This window comes from Myripristis murdjan, chromosome 24 (assembly GCF_902150065.1).
Source record: "Myripristis murdjan chromosome 24, fMyrMur1.1, whole genome shotgun sequence".
NCBI lineage: Eukaryota > Metazoa > Chordata > Actinopteri > Holocentriformes > Holocentridae > Myripristis > Myripristis murdjan.
The window spans coordinates 18,759,400-18,785,716 of record NC_044003.1 but is presented as its reverse complement, the minus strand read 5'-3'; the positions used below and the strand labels follow the sequence as shown (position 1 = coordinate 18,785,716).

The window sequence follows — 26,317 nt, the reverse complement described above, 5'->3', positions numbered from 1 at the left end:
GATGACGTTGACCAATCAAAACAAAGCTAGGGCGTAGCGCATATTTTCAAACAGGGCACAAGCGTTACCGTTGTTTCGCTGAGGAAAACTGAGTCATGAAATAAACTACTCTGTCTGCTAACTGGATTATACCTACTGGTGATCGAATAACAGCAGAAATGACAGAAGAGTCTGCTGTTAAAGTTTGTGTTCGTGTCCGGCCGCTGATCGAGCGGTGAGTTTTGAGCCAACAGTGCCAGAAATCTTCAGCTAAATGTATCGTCGGCTAACCTTAGCTCGTTTATCGTTCAAGTTTCTGGGTCAACGATAGAGACATTTGCTTCGAAGGGCAAAACTTCTCAATTATCAACGATGTAGACAGTATTTCTTTACCTATAATTCCTTTTAATGGTCTACATTTGGATGCTATAGACCCTGGGGAAGCTCTCAGACGTTTGAACTAAACTCGCTGTAACTTCACGATTCTCCATCTTGAATGCAGTTAGCTAAACTTGGCTACTTGTAGGATTTTAGATACTAAATTAGGTTTTCTACTTCAACCGCTAACATTAGTTCACTCACTCGTTACAACGTTACACCCTGAGAGATAAAAGCTTTTCACATTTGACAGCCGTTATAGTCCAGTCATTTTATGAAAAAACCTAGGACAAATTGCAAGAGAAGCAAACTCAACTGATTTTGTATCCTCAGTTTGTCCTGAGTGAGGGAAAAAAAGTCCCAAGAAATCCCATTGGTGGAAAGTTTTGAAAATCACCTATATATGACCACATATTACTAAAAAACACTGTTTTTAACACACAGGGGTAAGGGGTTCAAAATTTGACTTTCAGATATCACTATAAAAATTCACAAGTTGATTACACACACAAAGACAAGAAAAAAAGTCAATTACAAGTTCTTTGAATTATTCTGTTTACACATGCATATCACACATTATCTGATTTGATATGCGCTAATAAGGAATATAAGGAATAAATGCCAGAACAGATATTTAAACAGTGAATTAAAAGGTTACTACATATATAGTAACCTTTTAATTCACTGTTATATAGTAACCTTTTAATTCAAGGTTACTATATATATAATAACCTTTTAATTCACTGTTTAAATGTTTCTTCTGGCATTTATTCCTTATTAGCGCATATCAAATCAGATAATGTATGATGTGCATGTGTAAACAGAATAATTCAAAGAACTTGTGATTGACTTTTTTTTCTTGTCTTTGTGTGTGTAATCAACTTGTGAATTTTTATGGTGATATCTGAAAGTAAAATTTTGAACCCCTTTTTTGAACCCCTTTCCCCTGTGTGTTTTTTGGTAATATGTGGTCATATATAGGTGATTTTCAAAACTTTCCACCAATGGGATTTCTTGGGACTTTTTTTCCCTCACTCAGGACAAACTGAGGATACAAAATCAGATGAGTTTGCTTCTCTTGCAATTTGTCCTAGGTTGACCCCAATTTTGGCCTAAAATTACTGGACTATTACAGTTTGTCCCAGCTGAAGGCTCACAGTGTCATGTAATAACTGTTGGGTGGCCACTGACAAAACCACAGCCATGCCATATAGCTCATAAGATCTAATGTATTTCAAAACAGAGTCTGCATTTCATTTCTTCCTTTTTTGTCAGTTCAAACATCACTGATTGCTTTTACTGCACTTTAAATGGAGAGCCAGCTTCATTGTGCAAACCTCTGCCAGTGCTGTGCAGTTTCATATTTGGATGTATCTGGATTTGGGTCATGACTAAAATCTAATAAGTTGGTGTTCTGGATAAGGACCAGTCCACCTGCCCGCGACGTTTCATGAGGTTATCACATAGCTTTTGGAGATAATATCCTACAGATGGACAAACAGGTGTTCACAAACATCCTCCACAGGCTCACACACACTTTATGATTATGAGCCTGTTTTAAGTGTATGTAGTTAAAGTGTGTTTTTCTGTACACCAGGAAACAAAGACTCTAATCTGTGACCAGTAACATGGTCTAGTATACAAAACACTGATTGGCCTAATAGATTTTGTCGTAGCTCTGATGCCTCTGATGTTTTGCTTGGAAACTCTCTGAGTGTGACGTGTGATGTGTTAACTTTTTGCAGAGAGGAATCTGCTGCCACAGAGAATGCCGAGCCTGTGCAGCTGTATTGGAAAGCTGAAAAGAAATCCATTCAACAGATTGATGATGGGAACCCAACAAAAACCTTTAGTTTTGGTATGTTTTGCAACATGAATCAGCAGCAACAGTCTTGTTTTATCTGTAACAAAACATTTGTAACACTGCAAGTAGCTTAAAGTTGGTTTGATGCCATGATGGCACATGATGCATGTTTTTGCTGAGATTTTCCCAGAGGGAGCTGTTCTATCAAATGATCTTCCAACACTGTGAGTCGCAGATTAAGGAGACAGTTTGTGTTGCAATTTGGAAAATCACAAGGTTCTCCTCAAATTTTGTGATGCCTAGACCTCCATCCTTTGTATCTGAAGGAAATTAGCATAATAGGAACTATGTTTATTGGATTTTGTGGTTCAGTGTGCTGAGCATCTGACAGTTTCCAGGCTATGAATCAAATACCAGATTTTGGAAGTTGATTTATGTGCTCTTGGCTTTAACTATCCACCAAATATTCCACTGTATTTTTCACACATCTTGTCCTTTTTGGTCTTGATAGCCATGTACAGCGAACCTTAGCATGTCAGAAATAGCTGAGTATCTTTAAATGAATAAAATACAGCATCCTCAGTGTAGAATAAGATAAACTAACAGCAATTTACTTTACATTTCCTTTAACGCAGACCGAGTGTTCAGTTCTGAGGAAACAACGCACCAGCTGTATCAGGACATTGCAAAGCCATTGGTTGTCTCAACTGTGGAGGGATACAATGGTTTGTAGTGAACATAGTGAAATCTGCTCTGCTCTACTGTGCCCATTTCACTCACCACCCTGTTAATCTGTGGCAGCACCTTCAACCTTTTTTCCTTTTATTAAACTGTGCCACATTTGATTGTTAGGTACCATATTTGCCTACGGGCAGACCTCCTCTGGAAAGACTTTCACCATGATGGGGAGTGACCTTGTTCCAGGAGTGATACCTCTGGCCATGGAAGATGTTTTCCAGACAATCAAAAATGTGAGAATTTTATCACATATTTGAAATGTGCCGACGTTTGTTGTCAAATCAATGTTGATGTTAACCAGTGGCTTATTTCTTGTCTTCAGTTTCCGAAGAAGGAGTTCTTGCTCAGGGTTTCTTACATGGAAATCTACAATGAAACTGTAACCGATCTACTTGTTGATAGCTGGAAAAGAAAGCCTCTGGAAGTTCGGGAGACCATCAATGTAAGTGGGTTAGAGTATTTTGCAAGGTCTAATTATGAAACTCTTAATTTGTTAAGCACTTTTTAAATAGAGTTGCAAAGTATTTCACAAAGGAGTAAAAAAATAAAATTGTGCCAGCAAAAGCAGTGAAAGCAAGGTAAGAAACCTCAACAGTAAACCATAAAAGGGTCAGAGGCAATAAGAGACCATTACAGAAAGGAGGAGTCATTTCCAAAATGGAAGAGCCTTGATAGCAAAGCCTTTACAAGACATGTGTTCTTGACATGATGTTTGCAATTGTGTAATTACAATTACTTTGGTGCAGAAAAATGTGTATGTGGCTGACCTGACTGAGGAACTGGTGACTTCTCCTGCGCAAGCCCTGGCATGGATTCGGAAAGGAGAAAGTAAGATAAGACTAAACCATCGATCAAGAGTAATCACATGTATAAACTGCACATTGAGTTTTAACAATCATGTGTTTTTCCTTTTTCATATTTACTGCACAACCTGCCTTCCTAGAAAATCGACATTACGGAAAGACAAAAATGAACCAGCGAAGCAGTCGCTCACACACAATTTTCCGAATGGTAAGTGAAACACAACATGGCGCGATGGATTTTTAGCGACGTCTGCATCTGTGTTTGATGATTTTGTTCCCCTCAGATCTTGGAGAGCCGAGAAAGGAGTGACCCAGCATCAGGCGAAAATGCTGACGGGGCCATTATTGTGTCCCATTTGGTAAGCTGGCTGTCCTTTTCCTTTCCCCTCCTTCCCTCTTTCTGTGTGTTGTGTGTGTATTGTTATTATCTGCTGTGTGACGTTTATTCTATCAATTTTCCACCAGAATTTAGTTGATCTGGCTGGATCAGAGAGAGCAAGTCAAACAGGAGCAGAAGGTAAGCTTGAGTGAAAGACAGTCTGGTTTAGTTCACATTGTTGTAAATGCTGCATAAAAGTTACTTTATACTACATAATCTGTTCTGATATTACAGGCGCACGTTTCAAGGAAGGTTGCAATATCAATCGTAGCCTGTTCACACTTGGCCAAGTGATCAAGAAGCTGTCTGATGAGAGCCAGAGGTGGGTAAAAAAAATGTTAAAAATGGTTAATGCATTTCTCTTTAACAGCTCTATGCATTTTTAAGTATACATTGGTCCTTGCTGTTTATTATACTCATAGATTATCCCTCTTGACTAAAGTTTTCTGAAAATTTAATCTGCTTTTATATCATAAATGTCTTATTTATTACACAGCTGGCTCATGTCATCATGGTCATGTGTTTTCTATGTTTGTCAGTACTGTGTTATTTAACCAAGCCAAAATAGAGTGCTCGATCTGCTGATCTGCTGAAATCACTCCCAAATTGTACCGAATTGATTAATCATTTTCTGTCTAGTGAAATCCAAGGAAAGAAACTGCCTTTTGCATTGCGCTGTTTGATTCAAATTTGCTGTCACTGTGTCCACCTTACTTTGATGTGGCATCTAATCTCATAAGTTTGAAAAAGCACGAATGGCTGGAGAGTAGGGCAGCAGCAGAGCAGAATCACAGAGATAGTTGGCTCATGTTTGGCATTGATATCGGTAAATTGGGCCTGTGACTGACCAATCAGCTGGCCAGATTCATCATCATACTAGTACCTGGTCATCAGGCTATCACTGCTGAACCTTGTAATCGCCTAAGAGACAAGAAGGACATTTTCTCACTGACTAATGAAATGTTACATATTTGCACGGCTCTCTGGTGTAAAACAATATGGGAAATGTGACAGTTACAGAATTCAGAAATTATTTTCTTTGGATGGATGTACACTGGAGTTTAAATTTCACTGGAATGTTTACAGTTGAAACAAGCATTGTACAAGTCAGCAGTCATTCCTTTGAAATCACTTCAAGCATAAACTTGATATGGGATCACAGAAAGGAGTTTTGGTTCTTCAGTGCTTTGTTTTGGGAGTGAGGGCTTGATATGTATGTGGTGGTCAGGTAGTCCAAAAGCATGAGAGGAACACGATCATTTTTACCTTGAAAAATAATGAACAATCAAATTCAGGGTTTTGAAAATGACACTGTCTCTCTCTATTCAGGGGTTTCACAAACTATAGAGACAGTAAGCTGACCCGCATCCTGCAGAATTCACTGGGTGGGAATGCCAAAACAGTCATCATCTGCACAATCACCCCCGCCGCGTTGGATGAAACAGTCAGCACTCTTCAGGTTAGTGGAATCTGTAGATTTCTGTCCTAAATTTGTTATATTAACTCAGCTTCTGCATTTGATTATTGGTTATTTAGTCAGTATGAAGCGTGATGTTGCATTTGTATTTATTTTTTAATTTTTTTAAAGACAACAGTGAAGCTCAGCAGTTTGTGTCACTGTGTTGTTGGGAAGCTTATAAGTAAAGACTAGAGCAGGGAAGGCAACGCCCACCAAGACAAGATGTCCACAAAGTGTGTTAAAGTTATAAAGTGAGATCTGAACCATTAAAAGGAGCGTGGAATATTGACTCCCCCTCCAACAATGATTCATAGATTTTTTTTCTCATAAGAAATGTTGTAATTTCATCTGTCAGTTTGCCAGCACTGCCAAGAACATGAAGAACGACCCTCATGTCACAGAGGTGTCAGATGACGGAGCTCTCCTCAAAAGGTATCGCAACGAAATAGTGGACCTCAAACGGCGGCTTCAAGAGGCAAGTTTAAAACACATCAACATCTTACACTGTAGTGGCTGTTTTTGTTTGTTTTTGTTTTTTTTTTTTTCCTGAGACACGCTCTTTGTTTCTCCCATCTCTGTAATGCCATAAGCTCTATTACAGCATTATTTCCTACCCAGTCAACTTTGAATTATCTACATCCCACTGCAGGTTTCCTCAATCACACACACCACGGCGACCGAGAAGAAGGTTCTCTCTCAACTCCTGCAGGAGAAGGATCAGCTCCAGAGAGAACAAGAGGATAGGATCAGGAACCTCACCAAACTTCTCGTCACCAGCTCAAACTTTGTTCCCGTCCCAAAGGTAAGTACAGCTCAAAATGTAATATATTGAACTTGGGTAGTTTTCTCCTCATTTCTTCATCCTGACACTTCTTCACTTCCCATGTGTCAAGATGCCAAAACGAAGGGTTACATGGGGTGGAAAGCTGCTTCGGATGGCCCAAGCATCAGAAAGTGATATGGGTCTGTCAGATCTCAGTTTTGCTGAATCTGTCACCCGGAAGAGGAAAGCTGAACGGTCTTGCTTAACAGAGCTGGCTGAAGGTAAGAACGGCCTCATATGAGATACATGATTATTGCAGCATTTCTTTCTATACACAATCGCAAATTATAACCTGCATTATACCCATTTCATGTAAATGTAAGGCACTATATCCTTAATTTTTTCAATGTCTGCTTTCTGTCTTTTGTCAGATGACGAGGACTTTGATTCTCGTTGGGAAATTCCAGAAGAGCCTTCGTATGATGCAGAGATGAATCAGAGCTCTGTGACTGTTCATAGCTTTGGAGACAGGTGAACATACTCTGTAGTAGTAATATCTATTTCAAGAGAACAGTTAACATTACCTTTGGCACTTTGTGGTTGATACACTGTTAGAGCTGTTTTTTAAGTGCTTGTAACTAAAGAGGTCACCATTGTTGAACACAATGGTTACCTGACGGTCTGTTTTTTCTTCCTTTCAGCCCCAAAGATTTTATATCTCCAAACCGGATACATGAGCTTTCAGATAAAGTGTCCAACCTAGAGGTGCAGCTGGAACTGGAGACTAATCAGAAAGATCAGGCTGTGATGAAGGCACAAACATTAGATGCAAAAGTGGCCGAGTTGGAAGAACAGCTGAAGACGGAGGCCCAGCAGAAACAGGAGGCCCAGGAGAAAATTGAGACGGTGGAACAGAGACTGGGGGAGCTGGACCTCAAGCTCCAAAGTGAAGCTCAGGAGAAGCAAGATGCCACCGAGTGGGTGGAAATGTTGGAGTTAAAAGTAGCAGATCTGGAAAGACAGCTCGCCCAACAGAGCCAAGTGCCCAGTGAAACTGAACAGGTTTGCCTTGTGTTCAGAACGTCTAGTGTCTGTTGTAGGAGACCTGGTTTGTTTGTTTCAGTGCTAAGCATCAATACCTTGTTTTCCAGATGAGAAAGGAATTTGCTGAGACCATCCAGTTGTGTGAGACCCTGGTTTCAGAGAAGGTAATGCAGAGTAATTATAGGAACTGCCCTTGGCTCTCAGAAAAGCATTATTTTCTGCCTCTTTCTGTCATTTTGATCAGGAAGCACTTTCAACTTTAACAGAGAAGGACTTTCAGAGCGGATGAGTTCAAAGATCAAACTTTTATAATTAAATGAGCAAAGTGCACATTTAAATAGACCTATGTCATTAGTGCTGTCTACTTTTTTAGATTACAGAATTGTAAAAGGAGGGAAACCATGTATGCAACAGAGAAAAGTATTTTTATTTTATGTATGTATGTATGTATTGTATTTAGCTTTAATTTATACAGATAATCTCATGGAGATGTGGGTTCTCATTCTAAAGAGAGATCTGTCCAAGACAAACACAACATTCATATTTAATCATTCTAATAATGGTAACAGCCTATTATGAAACATTTATTGTTGACTGTTACTTTGTTAAATATTTTCTTTTTGTTGTAGAAGCTGCTCCACCCACTCCACTTGATTTTCTATAATATTTGCTTTCTTGGTGTCCGTTCATATTCTCGGCACCCATCACCGTTGTATTTTTAACTAAGATTTTTAGATATTTGGCTTTGATGATTCATTTATATATCAAACTGTTTGTTTGCTTGCTTGTTTACAGGAAATGGTGACTGCTGAGCGAGACTATCTGAAGCAGGAGCTCGGCCTCTTCATGGAGCAGACGGTAACCCTTGAAAAAGAGAACACTGCACTTTCAAAGGAACTGGAGGAAAAGAAAGAGATGGACGAGTTCAGATATCTTGAAGAGACGTGCAGGAATGAGCATGAAGTAATTGATTTTCATATTTGTTTCAGTGTTGACTTGATCATAGCAACATCAGCACAACCCAGGACGGTGGAATTTTCAATGTTATGAAATGTGTGGATTTGTTTGCTTTACTGGATTTTTACTTAAGTTCACATTAATTCACTTTAGTTGTTTCAGACTCCATTCTTGTTTTTAATAAGGTGTCAATTTTTTATTTGTTATTTCACAGAATGAGTTAAAAAATGAAATTTCCTCCTTGAAGAATGCTGTTGAATCCTCTGAACTGAAATGCCAGGAGCTTGAGGTAAGACCATGCACACATGCAACAGGCCAAGAAAATTATTTTCCAACCAATTTTCTGTGTCACATTTTTCATATTGCGGTATTAGGTGGTATGATTAGGTGGTATGATGAGTAACTGTAAGTTTTATGTTGTTTTTGCTGTTTTACATTACAGTAATAAGAAAAAAATAACACTGATGTTATGAAGTGATATGGAGTGATATTTCTACGATGACAGTTGTATTGCCAACCACCTTTGGAATAGATCACTGACCAAAATCTGCACTTACAGTGAAGGCTTTGAGGTTTAGTTTTTTAAAATAGAAAATGTGTATTTTATTTTTTATTTTATTTATTTATTTTGCAGCAGTTTTATTCAACAGCATGTTTTTTTTTTTTTTTTTTTTTTTTTTTTTTTTTTTTTCAAGGCTAAACTACAAGCCATGTCTGAGGAGCTGAAGAAGAAGGCTGAGTGGGCAGCGGAGCTTCAGAGTATGGTAATTTCTCCTCATCTATTTCCAACTGACACACACTACCCACAGACAGAGATAGGCAGGCATATGCACACTAACAACAACAATAACAAAGGAGTAAAAACCAGGGCCAACCTATCATGTTTCCTCCCACCAGAATGACAAGGACTTGGTGCAGCAGGTGACACAGCTGCGTCGCTCCCTGGATGATGCAGAGGGACTCAGCCGAGACACTAAAAAGGAATGGGCTGTCCTGCGCAGCCAAAACATTGCCCTCAAGGAGAGGGATGTAAGTAGAATACACACACAAAAACACACAAACACACATCAGAATGTGGCCCTGCTTGATGGAAACATGATGCAGTTCTGGTAAAACATGCCGAACTTGTTGCTAATGTTTTTTTTCCATGGTCTTTTTACCAGGAGGCCCTTACTGCAAGCTATGAGAAAATGGAGGCGGAGGTAACTGGCCTGCGCAGTGAACTTGAGGCAGAGAAATCACGCTACAAAAAAATGCAGATGGACCTCCAGAAAGAGCTAAACGTTGCCTTTGATGAGAACACCAAGCTCACTACTCTCCTGGATGGCAAAGTCCCCAAAAGTAGGTTTAGAGCAGGGTGGTTGAGTGGTGTTTACTTTGTTCATCAAGTTTGAGTGCACACTAGTATGCATAAATGAAGAAAGAAAGAATACCTTTTTGCTGTTGGCAACCACAGAATCAAATCAGCTAAGGCTTTGAATCATTTTAAGCCAAGTAGATTGATATTCCTTTTCTTGACATAAGGAAGTGGTATAAAAATAATAAATGGTTATGCACATGGCAGTACACATAAATTTAATTTGGGATACGAGATCAGTCCTTTAGGGAGGAGCAATGTCATGTGACCTCTATTCAGTCAGTGAAATCTTATGAACTTCATTCTTGTCAGACCTTATTGACAGTGTGGAACTTGAAAGAACCGTGGCTAACCTCAATAAGGAGCTGGCGGCATCTCGTGACACAGAGGGAGCCCTCCAAGCCCAGCTGGAGGAGATGGCTTCACTCCGGGACCTTCCAGATAAAGTGAAGAACCTGATGAAGCAAGTGCGTGCTCTATCAACATTAGCAGACTGGATCAAAAACTGTTTATTTTACAAAACTACATTAGGAAATGTTAAACCTGTTATGTATTCAAGATGACAATAATCTGTTGTAATCATGATTTTGTTTCTGTAAACAAATAATGAAGACTTGCGCCAAATCACCAGAAGCCATTCTGACCCGCCACCCCCTTCCTTTTCTTTTGTGTTCTCCTTCCCAGGTGTCTGAGCTCACAGAGGAGCTGTGCAGTGTTCAAACCCAGAGAGACAGTCTTCTCTCTGCCCAAGCTCAGAGCCAAGAAGAAGTTGAGCAGCTCAGGGACTCCCTGCAGACATCCCAGGATGAAATTATCAGAATCCAGGGAGACCTGGGCACTGCAGAGCTGAGGGAACAGGACTTGAGCCAGAGGTTTGCCGCTGCCACCGAGCAGCTGGAGAGGTTTCGCTCAGAGCTGGAGCACTCTGAGGCTGAGAAGAGCCAGCTCCTGGCTACTGTGGAAGAGACTCACCTGAGGGTAAGCTAAGACTCCTATGAATATGCTTTTTGATTACCTTTTAAAATGTCCTTCTCCTCCTGTCTTTAAATGATGACTGAGTCTGTATAATGTAATCTAAAGGTGTGGCTGTGGTATAGATGATCTTTTGTGTGCCTGCGCATGTGTGTGTAAAGTATGCCATTTTGCCATGTTCTCTTTTTTTGTGTTGTTTTTATTCTCATATGTGTCTTTTGTTTTTAATGGAGCAGCACCATGTAAATTCTTTTCAACCGTGATGATATGGTGATAAATTATTTAAACCAAATCTGTTACTAACCGTGATGACTAGTTATATCTTTACCAGACTGCTGTCTTTAGAAGTGGGCTATGCTGATGAAAGATTTTGAAAGCTACAGGATAATATATTTTACTACAAAGTCATGTTTTTCTTTTTTATCTTTTTAGCTTGATGAGGGTGACCAGCAACGAGCATCACTTGAAGAAAAACTGAATGAGGTGCAACAACTGATGAAGGATTTGGAGGAAAAGCTCGCTGACAGTGAACTTTCCAGAACCACAGAGGAAGAGATTGGCAAAGAACTTCAAGAACAAGTGTGACACTGATGCTACTTGTTTAAGTTTATTTTGTGTAAAGCCGATGTTTTAGGATATTGTTTGATTGAAACCCATCTCATTTATTTGTCGCATAAATTGCCTAAGTAGATGTGACAAAGACATTTCTTCATCACTTCCACCTCTAAATTGTTGCTCTCTTAGTTAAACCAGGCGACTGAGGAGCTTCAGAGACTGCAAACTGAGAAAGATGCTTTCCTGTCTGAGAAGACATCCGCTGTTCAGAGTTCTGCAGAGGAGATGGAAAATCTGCTCTCTAAAGTGGCTTCCCTCACTGAGGAGAGGGACCAGCTCAAGATGGACCTGCAGGAAAATGTGAAAATGGTGAGTTAACAAGTGATTGTATAGCTAACCTGAATGTGAAAATGCCTCTGACGACAGTTTTCCTGAAAGCTCAAGATACTGAGATGTAAAGTGTTGTGGTGCTACAGAGATGCCTGGCCAACAAATTGTATTTGCCAGATGTAAGAAAACATGTTTGTTTGTTAGTTAGAAATCAATCCATCTTCATTTTAATAACATCTTCAGTGACAATGAAAATTATCATGCAAAAATGATCATTATTACTAAAGTTGTGCATCACATTGCAATCATTTGTAAAATTAATTGCAATCAATTTTTTTTAACCATATTGTTAAACCCTACTGAGATGCTTTACATCCTTCTCCAATTAAAGACGTTAGTTGTATGTCCTCTCCTCTCTTGCTCTTGTTGTTTTTTCTCTCACCTAAATTGTAGACTGGCAATAAAAGGTAATGACAGAAAAGTAATTTAAATTCATTTCCTTCCTCATTAGTGTCACTTCTAACTTGCTTTCCTAGCTGAACCAGGTGACTGAGGAGCTTCAGAGCGTTGGAGCTGAGAAGGACCAGCTTTTATCTGAGAAGACATCCGCTGTCCAGACTTCTGCAGAGGAGATGGAAAATCTGCTCTCTAAAGTGGCTTCCCTCACTGAGGAGAGAGACCAGCTCAAGATGGACCTGCAGGCAAATGTAGAGAGGGTGTGTTACCAGCTGACTGTTTAGCTGTTGTAAATGTGAAGATGACAGATTTATAGCCCTCATATTATTAATTACCTTTGCATGTTTCAAGCTGTTGTCAAACTTGTTGTTAACAGTTGTTTTATGAATCAGCAGAAAGTACGTTTGAATTACAAAACCTCAAGCATAACCCTTTGATACATGTTTAAGTCCATGTGAAAGTGCAGCAAAGTGTTTACATTTTGTTTTTATTTATTTATTTTCATATTTACAATGTTGGTATCAGTTTGTGTATTGGTGTGAGTTAAAGTAGGCCTACATTAGTACAGTATTGGCACCTGATACCACTATCGATATCGCCACATTCTTAGCTATATTTATTTTTACTTATCCCCTCTCAAGTTAAAAACCCTCATTTCACGTCCTCCCTTCTCTTCTTTCCTATTACATAAAATATGGGTTATCTGAATGGTAATCAAATGTTATCTAAATGGTAATCATGTAATCTCACCCCTGCATTGTTGTTGCTCTCCTAGTTAACTGAGCTGACTGAGGAGCTCCAGAGTGTGCGAGCCGAGAAAGACGCTCTCCTGTCTGAGAAGACATCCGCTGTTCAGACTTCTCCAGAGGAGATGGAAAATCTGCTCTCTAAAGTGGCTTCCCTCACTGAGGAGAGGGACCAGCTCAAGATGGACCTGCAGGAAAATGTGGAGATGGTGAGTTGTCAACTGACTGCAAAGCTAGTCTTATTGGGAAAATTGACTGACTGACTGAGAAGTTTATTGGCATTTCACCAAGTAGAAATCACAATTTGTTCATCAATCCAGTGCACTGACTGCAGTGTTTTTTGCTTTCCATCAGCAGTTTCAATATGTCCACAGTTGAATTTCACAGCTTCATGTGTTTCATTTTTAACAGATGATTGAGAATCAGGAGGAGCTCAGGACAGCCCTGGAGAAGAATCGAGAGCAGAAGGAGCGTCTCAAACAACTGGAGACTGCACAGATGTCCACGCAGGACAGCCTTACCAATGAGAAGCATGCACTTCAGTTAGAGGAGCTGCAAAATCAAGTATGATGTGATGGTGCAACAGGCAATGCAGAATATAATATATTCTGGAACCATGTAGCTCCAATAGTCTGTGATTACTTACTATCTGTCTAAAAACATCAGCTACAAATTTTCTTTATAATAAATGGAATATAAATTTGACATTTTCTCCAATCTTCACGAAGAAATATTTTTCTTCAACATCTCTCATAGACACCTAAAATAGCAGGTACTCTTCCAGAACATCACAACAGATGATTACATCATGGCTTGTATATGGTTTCATGAAGGCTAATTTGAATTTTTTACAATTTCATAGATAAAGGCCCTAACTGAGGAGCTTCAGAGTGTGCGAGCAGAAAGAGACAGTCTGCTGTCTGAGAGAGCGGCCAACCCGCAAACGTCTGGAGGAGAGACGGAGCAGCTGCTCTCTAAAGTGACGTCTCTCTCTGAGGAGCGAGACCAGCTCCAGGAGATACTGGAGGGACTGAAAGAGGAGAAGAGGCAGCTGAAAGCAGACCTGGAGGAGAGGATGGAAATGGTAAAAACTGGAGTCTAAATTTCAAATCAGTGTTTTTTTGTTTTTTGTTTTTTTTTCTGTAATTTGAAGGAGCTCATTGGATTTCTCCCTCTTCATGTCATTCAGATGCAGAGTGACTTGCAGCAGCAGTTAGACTCTGGGCAGCAAAACCTGAAAGAAGAACAAGATGCTCAAAAGCTTCTGCAGGTCTGATTATTTCTTATGCTGAGGTTACATTATCATGGTAACAAAGCACTCAAATTGATGCCTTGATGTTTTAATTGTGGTGGTATTTTTGTGGAATATGCATTTGTTACACAATGGGGGAAAACAGGCTTTTAACAAGCAATAAAAAACACATTACTTGTGTTTCTCGGTGATGCCACCAAGCTAGCTTTTTATGTCAGTACCTTTTGGTTTTCAGTTGATGGACTAACTTATGCATCACATGTTTTCTCAAATTGACAAATACTTGGTAAGGAAAATGGACTAAACTGTAATATGTAAAGTATGATCGATGTAATGCTGTTTGTCATTAACAGATCCAGCAGCTTGAGGAGCAGCTTGAGAGAACCAAAGAGGAGATGAGCCAGCTGAGGATTGACCTTAAGGAGAATGTGGAGATGGTGAGGTTGTTTGTCTAAGAACAGTCAAATGATTTGTCTCTACTAGCAAAACACATCAAATTTCACTCCTAGCTCAAATATTTTGTGTTTTAATTTGTTATAGTTGTAACTTAATTGATATTTGAATCTAAAGTAAACTTAGGTATCCACAAACTTTCATTTTAGCTGATTTGTTATTGAGTTTATTGTAATTGTGCTTTCGCACAAGAACACTAATTCAGTGGCAACAATTTTTCAGATGATTGAGAACCAAGAGGAACTCAGGGTGGCTCAAGAGAAGATCAGAGTTCTTGAAGACGAAATCAACCGCCTGCAAACTGAGAAGGCAGAGCTGGAGAGTAGACAAGGCAACGGGAGTGGCGCAGAAATTCCCTTCCAACTAGAAGAGCTTCAAAACCAGGCAAAACTACATTTTTATGCATAGATGTACAGAGAATAGATGTGGTTTTCTGTGCTAGTAATAGTCTTCATTATTACTACGAAATTACAAATAGCCATTCATTCATTAATCCTCACAGATTCAGCAGTTGACTGCGGAGATTGAGAGTGTGCGAGCAGAGAGAGACACTCTGCTGTCTGAGAGAGCGGCCAACCTGCACACTTCTGGAGACGAGACGGAGCAGCTGCTCTCTAAAGTGACGTCTCTCTCTGAGGAGCGAGACCAGCTCCAGGAGATACTGGAGGGACTGAGAGAGGAGAAGAGGCAGCTGAAAGCAGACCTGGAGGAGAGGATGGAAACGCTGCAAGTTCAGGTGTGTGCATGTGCGTGTGTGCGCATCAAATTCTTTTACCTATACAAAATTAAACACATTTTGGGATTTTTTTCCCACACATATAGTGGATGATAGTATTGGCTGGGATGATTACATCTATGGTATTTCTTACTCAAATCATTATGAATGTGGCACATTTTAAAACAGTTGGTGTGTACTGTTGGCTATAATTCATAATGAAAAAACAGCATCTCATACTGGGCTTTTCAGAACACCTGATAAACCAAAAGTTGGGGTATCTTCAAACTCTAGAATTTTGGAGTGCAGCAAATTTGATGAATTTGCTGATCAGGCCAGATCCATCATGTCCGACAGCACTCACCCCCTGCACTCAGAATTTAGGTTCCTGCCCTCTGGTTCCCGCCTCAGACAACCTTTAGCCAAAACTAACAGATACAAATTCTCCTTCATACCCTCCGCCATTTCACTGCTCAACTCTGTACAGTACAGGTAGCATCACCTTTAGTTCCCATTTTATTCAAGTATGCACTTTTTTATTTATTTTATTTACTTACTTACTACTGATTTTTTTTTTTTTTTTTAATTTTTAAATTTTACTACTGATTTATTTACTACTGTCTGCCTTGTGTGTCTCCTTGTAGTTGTTGTTGTGCTGTGTGTCTGACTCTGTTGTTGTCATTGTGGGTGTTGTCAATGTTGCTGTACTGTTTTTTTTACTACTGCGGCAGAATCAATTGCCCCTCGGGGACAAATAAAGGTCTTGAACTTGAACTTGAACTTGAATTCTATCTTTTAATTGCTTTGAACACATGGACGTTTCATGACATCTTTTTCTTGCTTAGTTGGAGCAGCTACATGCCTCTCTGCAGACGGTCACAGAGCAGAAGAGCCAGCTGGAGAGTGATCTGCAGCAGAACACGGAAATGGTGAGGAAATGTATTTGTTGTTTCAGTCAATGTGAATGACTACAAATTAGGATTTAGCTGTAATCTGTAATTATGCAGTTCTAGTCAGTTCTGTACTTAAAGGGTACAAGTGGATGTTGGGAATAGAGCAAGATGTATTTAGTCATGGGATACAGAGCTACTGTTCATTTCTAATAGTTGATTGACCTGCCTATATATGCCTCTCAAAACATTTTTCAAATCATTTTAAGGCTGCAACAAGCCAAATTCTTCTACACTCCATTCAAGAGGAGCTCCGAGAACAGAAGCAAAAGAACTCTGACTTGGAGAAACTGGGTCAAGAGAAGGAATGCTCTTTCGATCAACAGGTTACTGTCCTATAACCCAATTATTCACCTACAAACCACATATCAAGAATTTGTTTTTATGAAATGTGTGTGTTCTGAGCTGGATGGTCATTTTAATCACTCCTTTCTCCCTCACAGATTTGGATATTTGATTTTATCCATATCACCCAGCCCTGCTAGTGACTAACTGTAACCCAAAGCTCTCATAATAACTAGACTTATTTATGTTTAGCAGGCCTGTCCAAACAGGAATGGATACTTGTGTCCTCTTCCACTTATTTCCAATGCTTGAAATTACAACTAGCCGTTCAATCAATCCTTACAGATTCAGCAGTTGACTGCGGAGATTGAGAGTGTGCGAGCAGAGAGAGACACTCTGCTGTCTGAGAGAGCGGCCAACCTGCAGACTTCTGGAGACGAGACGGAGCAGCTGCTCTCTAAAGTGACGTCTCTCTCTGAGGAGCGAGACCAGCTCCAGGAGATACTGGAGGGACTGAGAGAGGAGAAGAGGCAGCTGAAAGCAGACCTGGAGGAGAGGATGGAAACACTGCAAGTTCAGGTGTGTGTATGTGTGTGTGCGTGTGCATTGAATTGTTTTATCTCTTATCTGACACATTTTAGAGCTTTTTTTCCCACAGACAACTGCAGTTGTGATGAGTTTTGATGTTGAACTTGTTTGAAACATCTTCAGCACCTGCACTGTGATAGAATGTGTGTGCACATTGCAATAGTTTATTTAATTTTTCTACTGTCTATTTTATTATTTGGGTATTAGTTGGAATTATTACAACTTTGGTATGTTTTACTCAAATCCGCATGAATGCACCATATTTTAAAATGGCTGGAGTGTACTGTTGGCTATAATGCATAATGAAATAAACAGTAACTCAATTGGGAGTAACACCTGATAAAGCAAAAGTTGGGGGTTATATTGCGACAAATATGTCACAGTCACAGTGTAAATCTGGTTCCCATCCAGACTGAATTCTATGTTTTAATTGCTTTTGACACCTGGACGTTTCATGTCATTTTTTTGTTGCATAGTTGGAGCAGCTACATACCTCTCTGCAGACGGTCACAGAGCAGAAGAGCCAGCTGGAGAGTGATCTGCAGCAGAACACGGAAATGGTGAGGAAATGTATTTGTTGTTTCAGTCAACATGAATGACAACAAATTAGGATTTAGCTGTAATCTGTAATTATGCTGTTCTAGTCAGTTCTGTACTTAATGGGCACAAGTAGATATTGGGAATAGAGCAAGATGTATTTAGTCATGGGATACAGAGCTACTGTTCATTTCTAATAGCTGATGACTGTTTACTAGTTGTTTCTTTGCCTGTATATGCCTCTCAAAAAGTTTTTCAAATCATTTTAAGGCTGCAACGAGTCAAATTCTTCTACAGTCCGTTCAAGAGGAGCTCCAAGAACAGAAGCAAAAGAACTCTGACTTGGAGAAACTGGGTCAAGAGAAGGAATGCTGTTTCGATCAACAGGTTAGTGTCTTATAACCCTATTAACACTTACAAACCACATATCAAGAATTTGCTTTTATGAAATGTGTGTCCTGAGCTGAGTGGTCATCTTAACCACTCCTTTCTCCCTCATAGATGAGGACTTTAACAGAGAAACTGGAGAGCATTCAGGCGGAGAGAGATGGCCTCCTGTCTGAGAAGGCAGCCAGCCTCCACGACACAGAAGAGATGAAGAGGCTGCTCCTGCAGATGGAGGAGGAACTGAAACAGGAGAAGATCCAGCGCAAAGCAGACATGGAGGAAAAAATGGAAAAGGTACACTATATAACGGGAGATTATAAGTTAAATGTGGGTTTCTTCTAACATCTGATGGGAGTCAACACCTTTAGGCTCTCCACAAAAAATATCCTCAAAGCTGTCATTTGTTCTTTGAGTTCCCATCAAAACTAAAGTGTTTCACTGCAACCAGCGTAATTGCACAAGCACATTTAAATTATTCCAGTGCACGTCTCTCCAAACATGACATGCCAGTGGGTAAGACAGCTTTAAGCATATTATTGACTAATTTGTGTTGTTTTCTACTAGATCTCTGTCATCCAGGAGAAGCTGAAAGAGCAGGAGGATTTGAGCATGCAGGCTGAGGAAGTGGCCCAGCTGCAACATGAAGTATGACCAGATTATTTGCCACCAAAGTTTTAATCTCACAGGCTCACATTGCTGTTTTTGACAATTGTCCTGTTATTTTCCAGATCCAGCAACTGAAAACTGAACAAACAAATATTACAGAGGAGAACAGTCAGCTCCAGAGAGAACTGCAGGACAAAACGGAGATGGTGAGATGTTGTGCTTTTGGCCAGCAGTTCTACATTTGTCCCATATCTGTCACTGTTTGGATATAAGTTATGATTCAAGTTGATTTTCTAGTGCTAAAAATGTGTTTCATCATAATACAATCATTACTTTTAAAAAACTCTAATACTTTTTTTTAGTTTTCGATATTAGTAAGACACATTGCATTGTTCATTTTGATATCCCACAGAAGAAACACCAATCTGTTCATTATGGCATTTTTTTTTTACCTCACATACCTCCATTGTTACTCTTTGAGAGTAGATCCTATGGCAAGAGGAGCTGTTTGTTACATTAATGTGAGGAGCTTCCTCCAAAAAGTATATACTGTATATCTTAGGAGAAAAACTGTGTCCTAAAATAAACTGAATGGTTAAAAAAATTAACATAATTTTGGCATCTAAAATATTACTATAAACAAAAGTTTTAAATGGCTAATAACAATTATTATGAGCAAAATTGCTTAAAATTAAGGATTTATACTTTGATTCCAGCATTTTGCCAATAATTTCATGATTAATGATAACCACTAAATGGCGGTTGTAATTTTGGAATGAAACTGAACAAGTTCCTCATGTGCCATAAACATTTGAACTTTCTTTCCTCTGTAGATTAATCAGGCCCAAGTTTTATTAAAACAGCAGCAACATTTGAATGCCCATCTGCAAGAAGAGAAGGAGCAGCAAGAGGCCCAATTAAGAAAACAGGCACGTTCACATTTGCACACCAAAAATTGGCTCCATCCCTCTTAACATAAAGATTGATTATCTATGATGACGCCTGCTCTGAACGAGCTGTGACTCTCTCACCCTCCTGTCCTACAGGTGCAGCAGCTACAGGAGGAGCTGCACATACTCAAGGAAAGGCAAAGTCATGCGAAAGCCGAGGCTGAGGCTTCACATCAGGTATGCCAACAATCTCTTGCTTGTTTATAATTTTCCCCTAGTCTTAATCTGGATTTTTGTTTTTTAATTTAAGATTTTCTTCCCATTCCTCCTCCTATTAGTTGCTCAGTGAAGCAAACACAACCATCTCAGTGCTCAAAGGGCAGATCAGTAGCTTGGATCAAAGCAGCAATGGCACCAGCGAAGCAAAAGAGGGAGGATTGTCTGCAAGGCTGCAGGATTCTACTCTGCAGCTTCAGGTGGCCTTACTACTTCATTTTTGTATATAAGCATTTGGATGGCATTCACATTAAACATCAGTGCAGTTCAATACGAAACTGACTAAATTATAGTGATGCTCTCACCCATATCTTTGCAGGAGAGGTTCAGTAGATTCCAGCTCTTTAAGAACAGTTGTTCAGAGTTCAGAGTTGGCATCGCACCTCTGGACCATGCCTTAAGAGTTCAAGATTCTCTGATGCACCCCCACTTGACCACTCTACCAAACCCCACAATTAAGACATACAGCGCTGTCCGTAAACTGTGGATGCAGACTATTAGGACACTTGGGAATATTACGGTAAATATTAACAAGCACTTAATGTATTGTAGGCGATTATATAATCAATTTGTCCATATGCACACATTTTGCATTTGAGGTCTTCATAGTTTGATGGTGATGATAATCTGCAATCAGGTAATAGAAGGCCCTGTTCCTTTTCTTTCTAGAAACTGCCTCTCATGGCCTGTGACTATAAGAGGTCATTTCAGGAGTTGGTGAAGAAAGACCTGGCTGTGTTTGAGGAGAGGCGGCTGCAGGACGTTCTGCTGTGCAGGGTGCAGGCTCCCAGCTACTCTGTGAAGGAGGAGGACCTGCAGACCCTGTGGGAACACAGACTCTCTGAGCTGCTGGACAAGAGGGAATTTTACCTGCAGGTGAGCACTGCTACTGAGCCTCTTTTTCATAGATTTACATTTTAGGCATCTAATAGTGAATGCTTGTAACTGAGGATCTAATCTGTGACCTACTGTGTCTTATGTCTTGTTCCATGATATGTCTACGTGTCCTCGGTGTGTCTTTTTGCTGCTTTTATATGACTTAAGTATGAAACATTGTGCTACAATTGCAGAAAATGGACAGCCTTCTGGAGAAACTTGAGGCCACCATGACTACTTATTCAGGCGACTTGTCAGAGGGGCTGAGAGAGAAGGAGAGGTTCAGCGAGCAGCTACAAGCGTTGCTCACCATGCAGCCTCTCAATCTGAGCACACTGGACAGCGTCCTGAGCTGCGAACTTAGCCACTGCTCTGCAGTAGCGCACAGCAAGAAGATGATTTTGCAGGTAGAGGTCATCTGTGTTTAGTGAACTAGCATTAGTTTCATTTTGACTAAGTAGTCTACCCAAAACTGGTGCAGCAACTAATGAACTGGTTTGATTACATTTAAAAGGAGAAAAAGAGAAGATATCCTGCCAGCAGTACAAGAGATACAGCCAGTTCTTTTCTCAGTGTGGGTGTGTCAGAGAATACAAGTTCGTGTTAAAGATTATAGTCCTGCACCTCTTCTGCAAGCTATACACAGATTTCATGTTGGTTTCAGTCCTGTATGAACTTTCGTCAGACACTAATGGAAGTCCAGGACTGACATAAATCTGTATTGTTTGCAAGAGTGCTGTGCATCACAGTGATTTTAATGAAAACAAGTTAAATGAAAACACGCTAACCCCCAATAACTGCCTAATAATAATTCAGTTCTATTGGCAAGTCAGTGTAGTTCTAGTACTGTTAAAAGTTGCTTTTTTTGATTAATGCATTTTTATTTAAATTAGAAACTATACAGTTACAGGTATATACTCTACGGGCACTTTACAGCAGCACTGTAATGTCATTAAGCTGATTTTATCATTTTTTATCATTTCAGTTCACTTTTCAAGAAAGCACCTTCATGATGATTTCTTTTTCTCTCAGTGATGCGTCTCCCTCAGTTTTATTGCTCATCTGTTTATGTCTTATTTCACATATTAATTCTACAGGGCATGCTTGATGAACACATTGCCCAGTCCAAAGAGCTAGAACAGCTAGAAATGCAGGCCGATGTGCAGCTGAGAGAAGAGAGGAGCAAGACCTCGACTCTGCTGCAGATGCTAGAGAGCGCTCCTTTGAAAACGGAGGCTGACCTTCTGAGTGACAATCAGCAACTTGCCCTGCAACTTCAGCAATCTGAGAAAGAAGTCAAAGTATGTCTGCCTTATTGATGTCACTTGCTAATTGCTGTAGAACCTGTTTTCTGACAAACAGCAAACAATAATGAATCGTCTAGGATGTCATTTTGGGAGCTCACCAGTATTACAACGTATAGCTGCTCTGTAACAGCTACAATGTTGTTTTTTCTCTTTTTCAGGCTATGAATGTAAAGATTGTGCAGTTGGAGGAGGCCCAGGTCAAAGCCAAAGATTTGGTCTCCAACCACAAACAGGCCACCCAACTCCTGCAGACAGAGCTGCAGGATGCCCGAGCACAAGTCTCAGAGAAAGGAAACACTATCCAGTCCCTCAAGAAAAAACTGCAGGAGGCGGAGGTATGAGGTGTTTGAGGGCAAACTTTACAGGAGAGCCTAAACAACAGTTGGCCCAACTTCGCCCCTTTTAAATGCCATTTTGTAATCATCATGTTATAAATTCGATACAGAGATACCTAAACTAAATAAATCTCCTAAAGAGCTTTTACCTGAGCTATAGATCAGTTTTGGCTCAAAATGCCAGCTAACAGTCTTTGGGTTCCAAGCCCATGATATGTGCTCACTGATAACCTCTATGCTTGTTCTTGGAGCCCAGCCTGAACACAGATTTTCCTTCATTTCTTCCCTTCTACCTACGACTATGCTCCTGTGGCCTGAATTTTGGTCGAGACTATATAGAATTTTCTTTTTGCGGTCTAGGATTATGCAAAGAAAAACGCATCGCCCAGTGCTATTGAGCTGGAAAAACTGCGGGACCAAGTGGTCAAGATGAAGGTGGAGCTGACCTCAGCATCTTCTAAACACCAAGAAGAGTAAGGATGCTTCTTTGTCTCATTATCGCTGTTTATTTAATTTATAATTTAATGTATTTATTAACTTATTTTCCCTACATCACCGATCCTTATCTCTTCCATGCAGCAGCTTGGAGATGTTACATTTGGTTTGTGTGTCTGTCTGTGTGTATCTGTCCACACCTAATATTGCATATTACTGAGCTGATCAGCCTAGTATTTTTCTGCAGTGATGATTGTATAATGAAGGATTTCTCCTGGTTATGGTGATTCAAAACCTTTGAAAGATAACCACCAGTGAAGAGGAGACAGACAGGCTGTGCCTCTGTATTTTCCCCTCACTGGGCAGGTGAAGAAGGATGGTTTGTTGCCTTAAGCTGACCACAGGAAAAGGGGAGATACGCCTGGCAGAGATCTGCTTTCTACTGAGTGCACTGTTCTAGTTGTGACTGTCTAAATTTGTCTCTCTCCAGGATCAAGAAGATGAACACACTACTTAACATAAAGGAAGAATCACTGAGGAAGCTGAAGGAGACCTTGAGGAAATCACAGCAGGATGGGGAGGAGTCGAGTAAGTGGTTCTCCACCTTTTCAACTTGCAAAAATTATTAAGAGATTTGTGGAAACCAAAAATGGTTTTATGAGGGGAAGAAAACATTTTGTCCCAAAATTTAAAATCACACCTTTCAAATGGATGTATTCTTGTGACACAGAAAATCCATAATTCAACCCCACAATGCCTCATGCTTGTCTTGGCAGCTACGCAGGTTGAGGAAGTGGGTTTCAAACAGAGCTGAAAACCACAGATATGAAATTAATTTGAAGATAAAACTTTTCATGGGCTTCTTTATTAACTATTCCCCAAAGATGCTTGGGGTAGTGACTTTGTCAAACCTAATAAGCTCTGTGTTCCTGGGCTAACTCAATTTTACAGGGATTTTCATAGACACACATAACTATATGGGCTTATTTTGTTTGCTAAATACTAGTAAAAAATATTCAAACATCCACATAGACAAGTAAAATGGGGGCAGAAAATTGGTTTATAAAAATAATCTATTGTACAACTAGCAAAGACTATTTGAATTTATTAAATACACCTTCCAAATATTTAGTATGTACATTTGCCAAAAAATACATACTAAATATTTGGAAGGTGTATTTGTCATCCAGTTGAAGAAGAAAAATGCATCATAGGTGGATAATTTACTCATCTAATGCAAGAATGTTGCCATCAGTCCTTCAGGGCAAGGATCTGTACGATCGACTAACCAACTCAAAGGGTCTGATCGTCCAGAGCAGCATTCTCTTGGAAAAGACCAAACTGGAGGAGGAAGTCAAACTGCTTCAGGTGAAAATAGCAGAGCTGGAAAGGTAATAACATTAACCTGTTACAGTTCCACTTTGCTTTGACTTTTCATGTCAGTAAGTGAGACATTAATTTTTGCTCTCATGTTGGTCACTCTGTCGCAACAGCTTGGTGTCCAGTCAGCAAGCTGAGATTGCCAAGTGGAAGAGCAGAGCCATCAAGCTGAAGGAGAAGAGCAAGGTTGTGGTGGACAAGCCTTTGTCACCCTGCACTCCCACCAAGAGACGCCTGCCCATGACCTCAGACTGCTCCAACTTTATCACTTCACCCAAGAGGTTTCTGGGTACTCCAAAGAAGACACTGGACTCTCCGAAGATGGTGGATTCTCCCAAGAAGCTGCTGAGCTGTCCGGACTCCCCCAAAACCAGATTCTTTGATGGCACTGAGTCACTGACAAGAAACTGTCCCAAGCAGTTTTTTGATAACTCCAACCTTGGCACTCTTCCTGGTAAGCAAATCTTTTCAGTCTACCCTCCTTGTATGATAGTGTGTCTGTCCCCCCCTCCATGAAATAGTCTTCACATCATAAACAATGTGTCTGCTTCCTTTGCTAGAGATTTCATGTGCTCCCAGTGTGGCAGATGAGGCCTCTCTAGGTGCAGAGGAGGGTAATTTCTGTAATATCCATCGGTGTATTTGGAAATCCACTGGGGTTTTACTAACAGGAGCATGTGTGCTCTGTTCAAGTCTCACTGAGTGTGTGGTGTGCATGGTGTGCAGGGTAACAGGCACATTTCACTGGGACTTAACAACTCTTCCACTGATTTCCATTTCAGCCTTAAACCACTGATGATTGGCTTAAAACTTGAATCAATGCTGGTGGGCTTTTTGATTTGATTGACGTACACTGTCAATTTTAATGTGCAAAGTTAGCCCACCACTTTTTCCTTCAAATACACCTGAAGTCTGATTCGTTGATTTGTGCAGGACTGATAACTGAGTGTTATACATTGAGCAAGTCAGCAGTTACTTTATTTATTTCTAGTTACTGCTTGATAGGAATTGCTGGCAGGTGTACCAGTAGTTGTGCATCTATGAAAATTATTACTTTCTGTTTTTTGCAAAAGTGTCATTTTTTCCCCTGTAAAAACACAAGGTTGATGCACGTCTATCCATCGCACTGGTGATTTAATGTGAGTGTGTTTTGGTCTTGTGAGACCTTTTTGACGGTTTGGCTTCTTTTGTCTTATAGATGTGGCTACTGGTGCAGAGAAGAGGGAGGAATGGTGGCCCCTGTCTCCGAAACAAGCGGATCTTTGTAAAAACCAGTAACCTAGCTGTGCAATGTTTTTACCTTTGTTTGTTTGTTTGTTTGTTTGTTTGCTCATTTGTTCGTTTTTGTGTGTTTGCTTTTCTCTTAGATAAATAAAAATTTCATTGACATATTTATTTGGCTTTGAAAAAAGTTTCTGTTCTGTGATCTCCATCAAATGTGGCAAATGAGAATTACATGTAGACAAGAAAATGGTCAAATGACTGTCTATTCCAGGACTGCCAATACCTGAGCGTTTACAGTAGGCATGCATTTATTTTGAGTCGGCTTCATATTATGTTACCATGTTATCACTGTTTACAGTCTCAAAAGGGTTTTACATGCCCGTAGGTTTACACCCAACAAAACCGGATGACAGCCACATACTTAATCTTCATAGTGGCCAAGAAACTCCTCCAAAAACAACAACAAAAAAAGGTGCAGCACTGAAAAATGACAAAGCTGAAGGAGCACAGAGAGGAGACAGCCTTCACAGCCAGACAGGTGCGCAGTAGGTGCCGACCCAGTGAGCAAATTACAAACTGTCTTCATGCAAAAGAAAACACACCAGTACACAGAGTGATGTGATGCAACAGCCAGGATGAGAGGGGTCACTGATGGAGAGGGAGGGGCACACCTGGGAGGAAGACGGCAACATGCTCCAACATACAGTGTGTGCCACACAGAAGATGAAGGGGGAGGGGGGACATTAGTGAGGTAGCAAAACTTAAAGCAAAGCGAAAATATAGCCCCTAAATGCAACAAAACTCCGACCTCGGACACTGACAGAGGAGAACAGGTTCGTACCGGATGAAACACTGTCCAGAAAGAAACAGACAGACATTGAAACCGGCAGGAACTAAATTGACAGGAGAGCCTTCAGCGAGAGACTGACTCAAATCGAAATTATATAATTCATAAGTTAAAGAAAACAGATGTATCTTAAGTTTGTTTTTCACTGTATAAGGAGAGTTCGTCTCCTTGTTTCTGTCGGTAGGAAAAGGCTGGTTACCTGTTGGGACGGCCGGCCACACTGGTTCGTGCGCTCACATGAACAGTACTGAGCA

The 26,317-nt window shown here is 40.2% G+C and overlaps 1 protein-coding gene across 7 annotated transcripts; it reads left to right on the top strand.

Moving 5' to 3' along the window:
* Positions 1–65: 65 nt before the first annotated feature.
* Positions 66–25,381, top strand: cenpe (centromere protein E). Of its 7 annotated transcripts, none has more exons than XM_030047726.1 (56): positions 66–214; positions 2,103–2,215; positions 2,797–2,886; positions 3,014–3,132; positions 3,222–3,341; positions 3,646–3,727; positions 3,843–3,910; positions 3,987–4,061; positions 4,168–4,219; positions 4,316–4,403; positions 5,411–5,540; positions 5,896–6,015; positions 6,190–6,342; positions 6,434–6,584; positions 6,735–6,834; positions 7,005–7,365; positions 7,455–7,511; positions 8,143–8,310; positions 8,519–8,593; positions 9,000–9,068; positions 9,202–9,333; positions 9,468–9,645; positions 9,974–10,128; positions 10,346–10,639; positions 11,066–11,212; positions 11,378–11,557; positions 12,055–12,234; positions 12,750–12,929; positions 13,132–13,284; positions 13,583–13,804; positions 13,910–13,990; positions 14,326–14,409; positions 14,648–14,809; positions 14,919–15,161; positions 15,986–16,069; positions 16,300–16,416; positions 16,712–16,954; positions 17,440–17,523; positions 17,771–17,887; positions 18,002–18,181; positions 18,452–18,532; positions 18,616–18,699; positions 19,327–19,422; positions 19,540–19,620; positions 19,722–19,859; positions 19,979–20,179; positions 20,329–20,535; positions 20,730–20,942; positions 21,633–21,836; positions 22,001–22,177; positions 22,538–22,650; positions 23,103–23,200; positions 23,868–24,003; positions 24,106–24,446; positions 24,553–24,606; positions 25,191–25,381. In XM_030047726.1, exons 1-56 carry the CDS (start codon positions 159–161, stop codon positions 25,268–25,270), a joined length of 7,767 nt encoding a protein of 2,588 aa, XP_029903586.1. In that variant the 5' UTR covers positions 66–158; the 3' UTR covers positions 25,271–25,381. The 7 variants fall into 7 exon arrangements, with proteins under 7 accessions (XP_029903586.1, XP_029903587.1, XP_029903588.1 ...); XM_030047727.1 differs by having other exon boundaries at positions 159–214; positions 14,928–15,161; XM_030047728.1 differs by having other exon boundaries at positions 159–214; positions 16,721–16,954.
* Positions 25,382–26,317: the final 936 nt, after the last annotated feature.

Coding starts and splice junctions, on each gene's coding strand:
- cenpe (XM_030047726.1), top strand. CDS start 159: ATGACAGAAGAGTCTGCTGTTAAAGTTTGTGTTCGTGTCCGGCCGCTG. Junction 3,342..3,645: donor AAGTTCGGGAGACCATCAAT/GTAAGTGGGTTA, acceptor ACTTTGGTGCAG/AAAAATGTGTATGTGGCTGA. Junction 24,447..24,552: donor CAACCTTGGCACTCTTCCTG/GTAAGCAAATCT, acceptor TTCCTTTGCTAG/AGATTTCATGTGCTCCCAGT.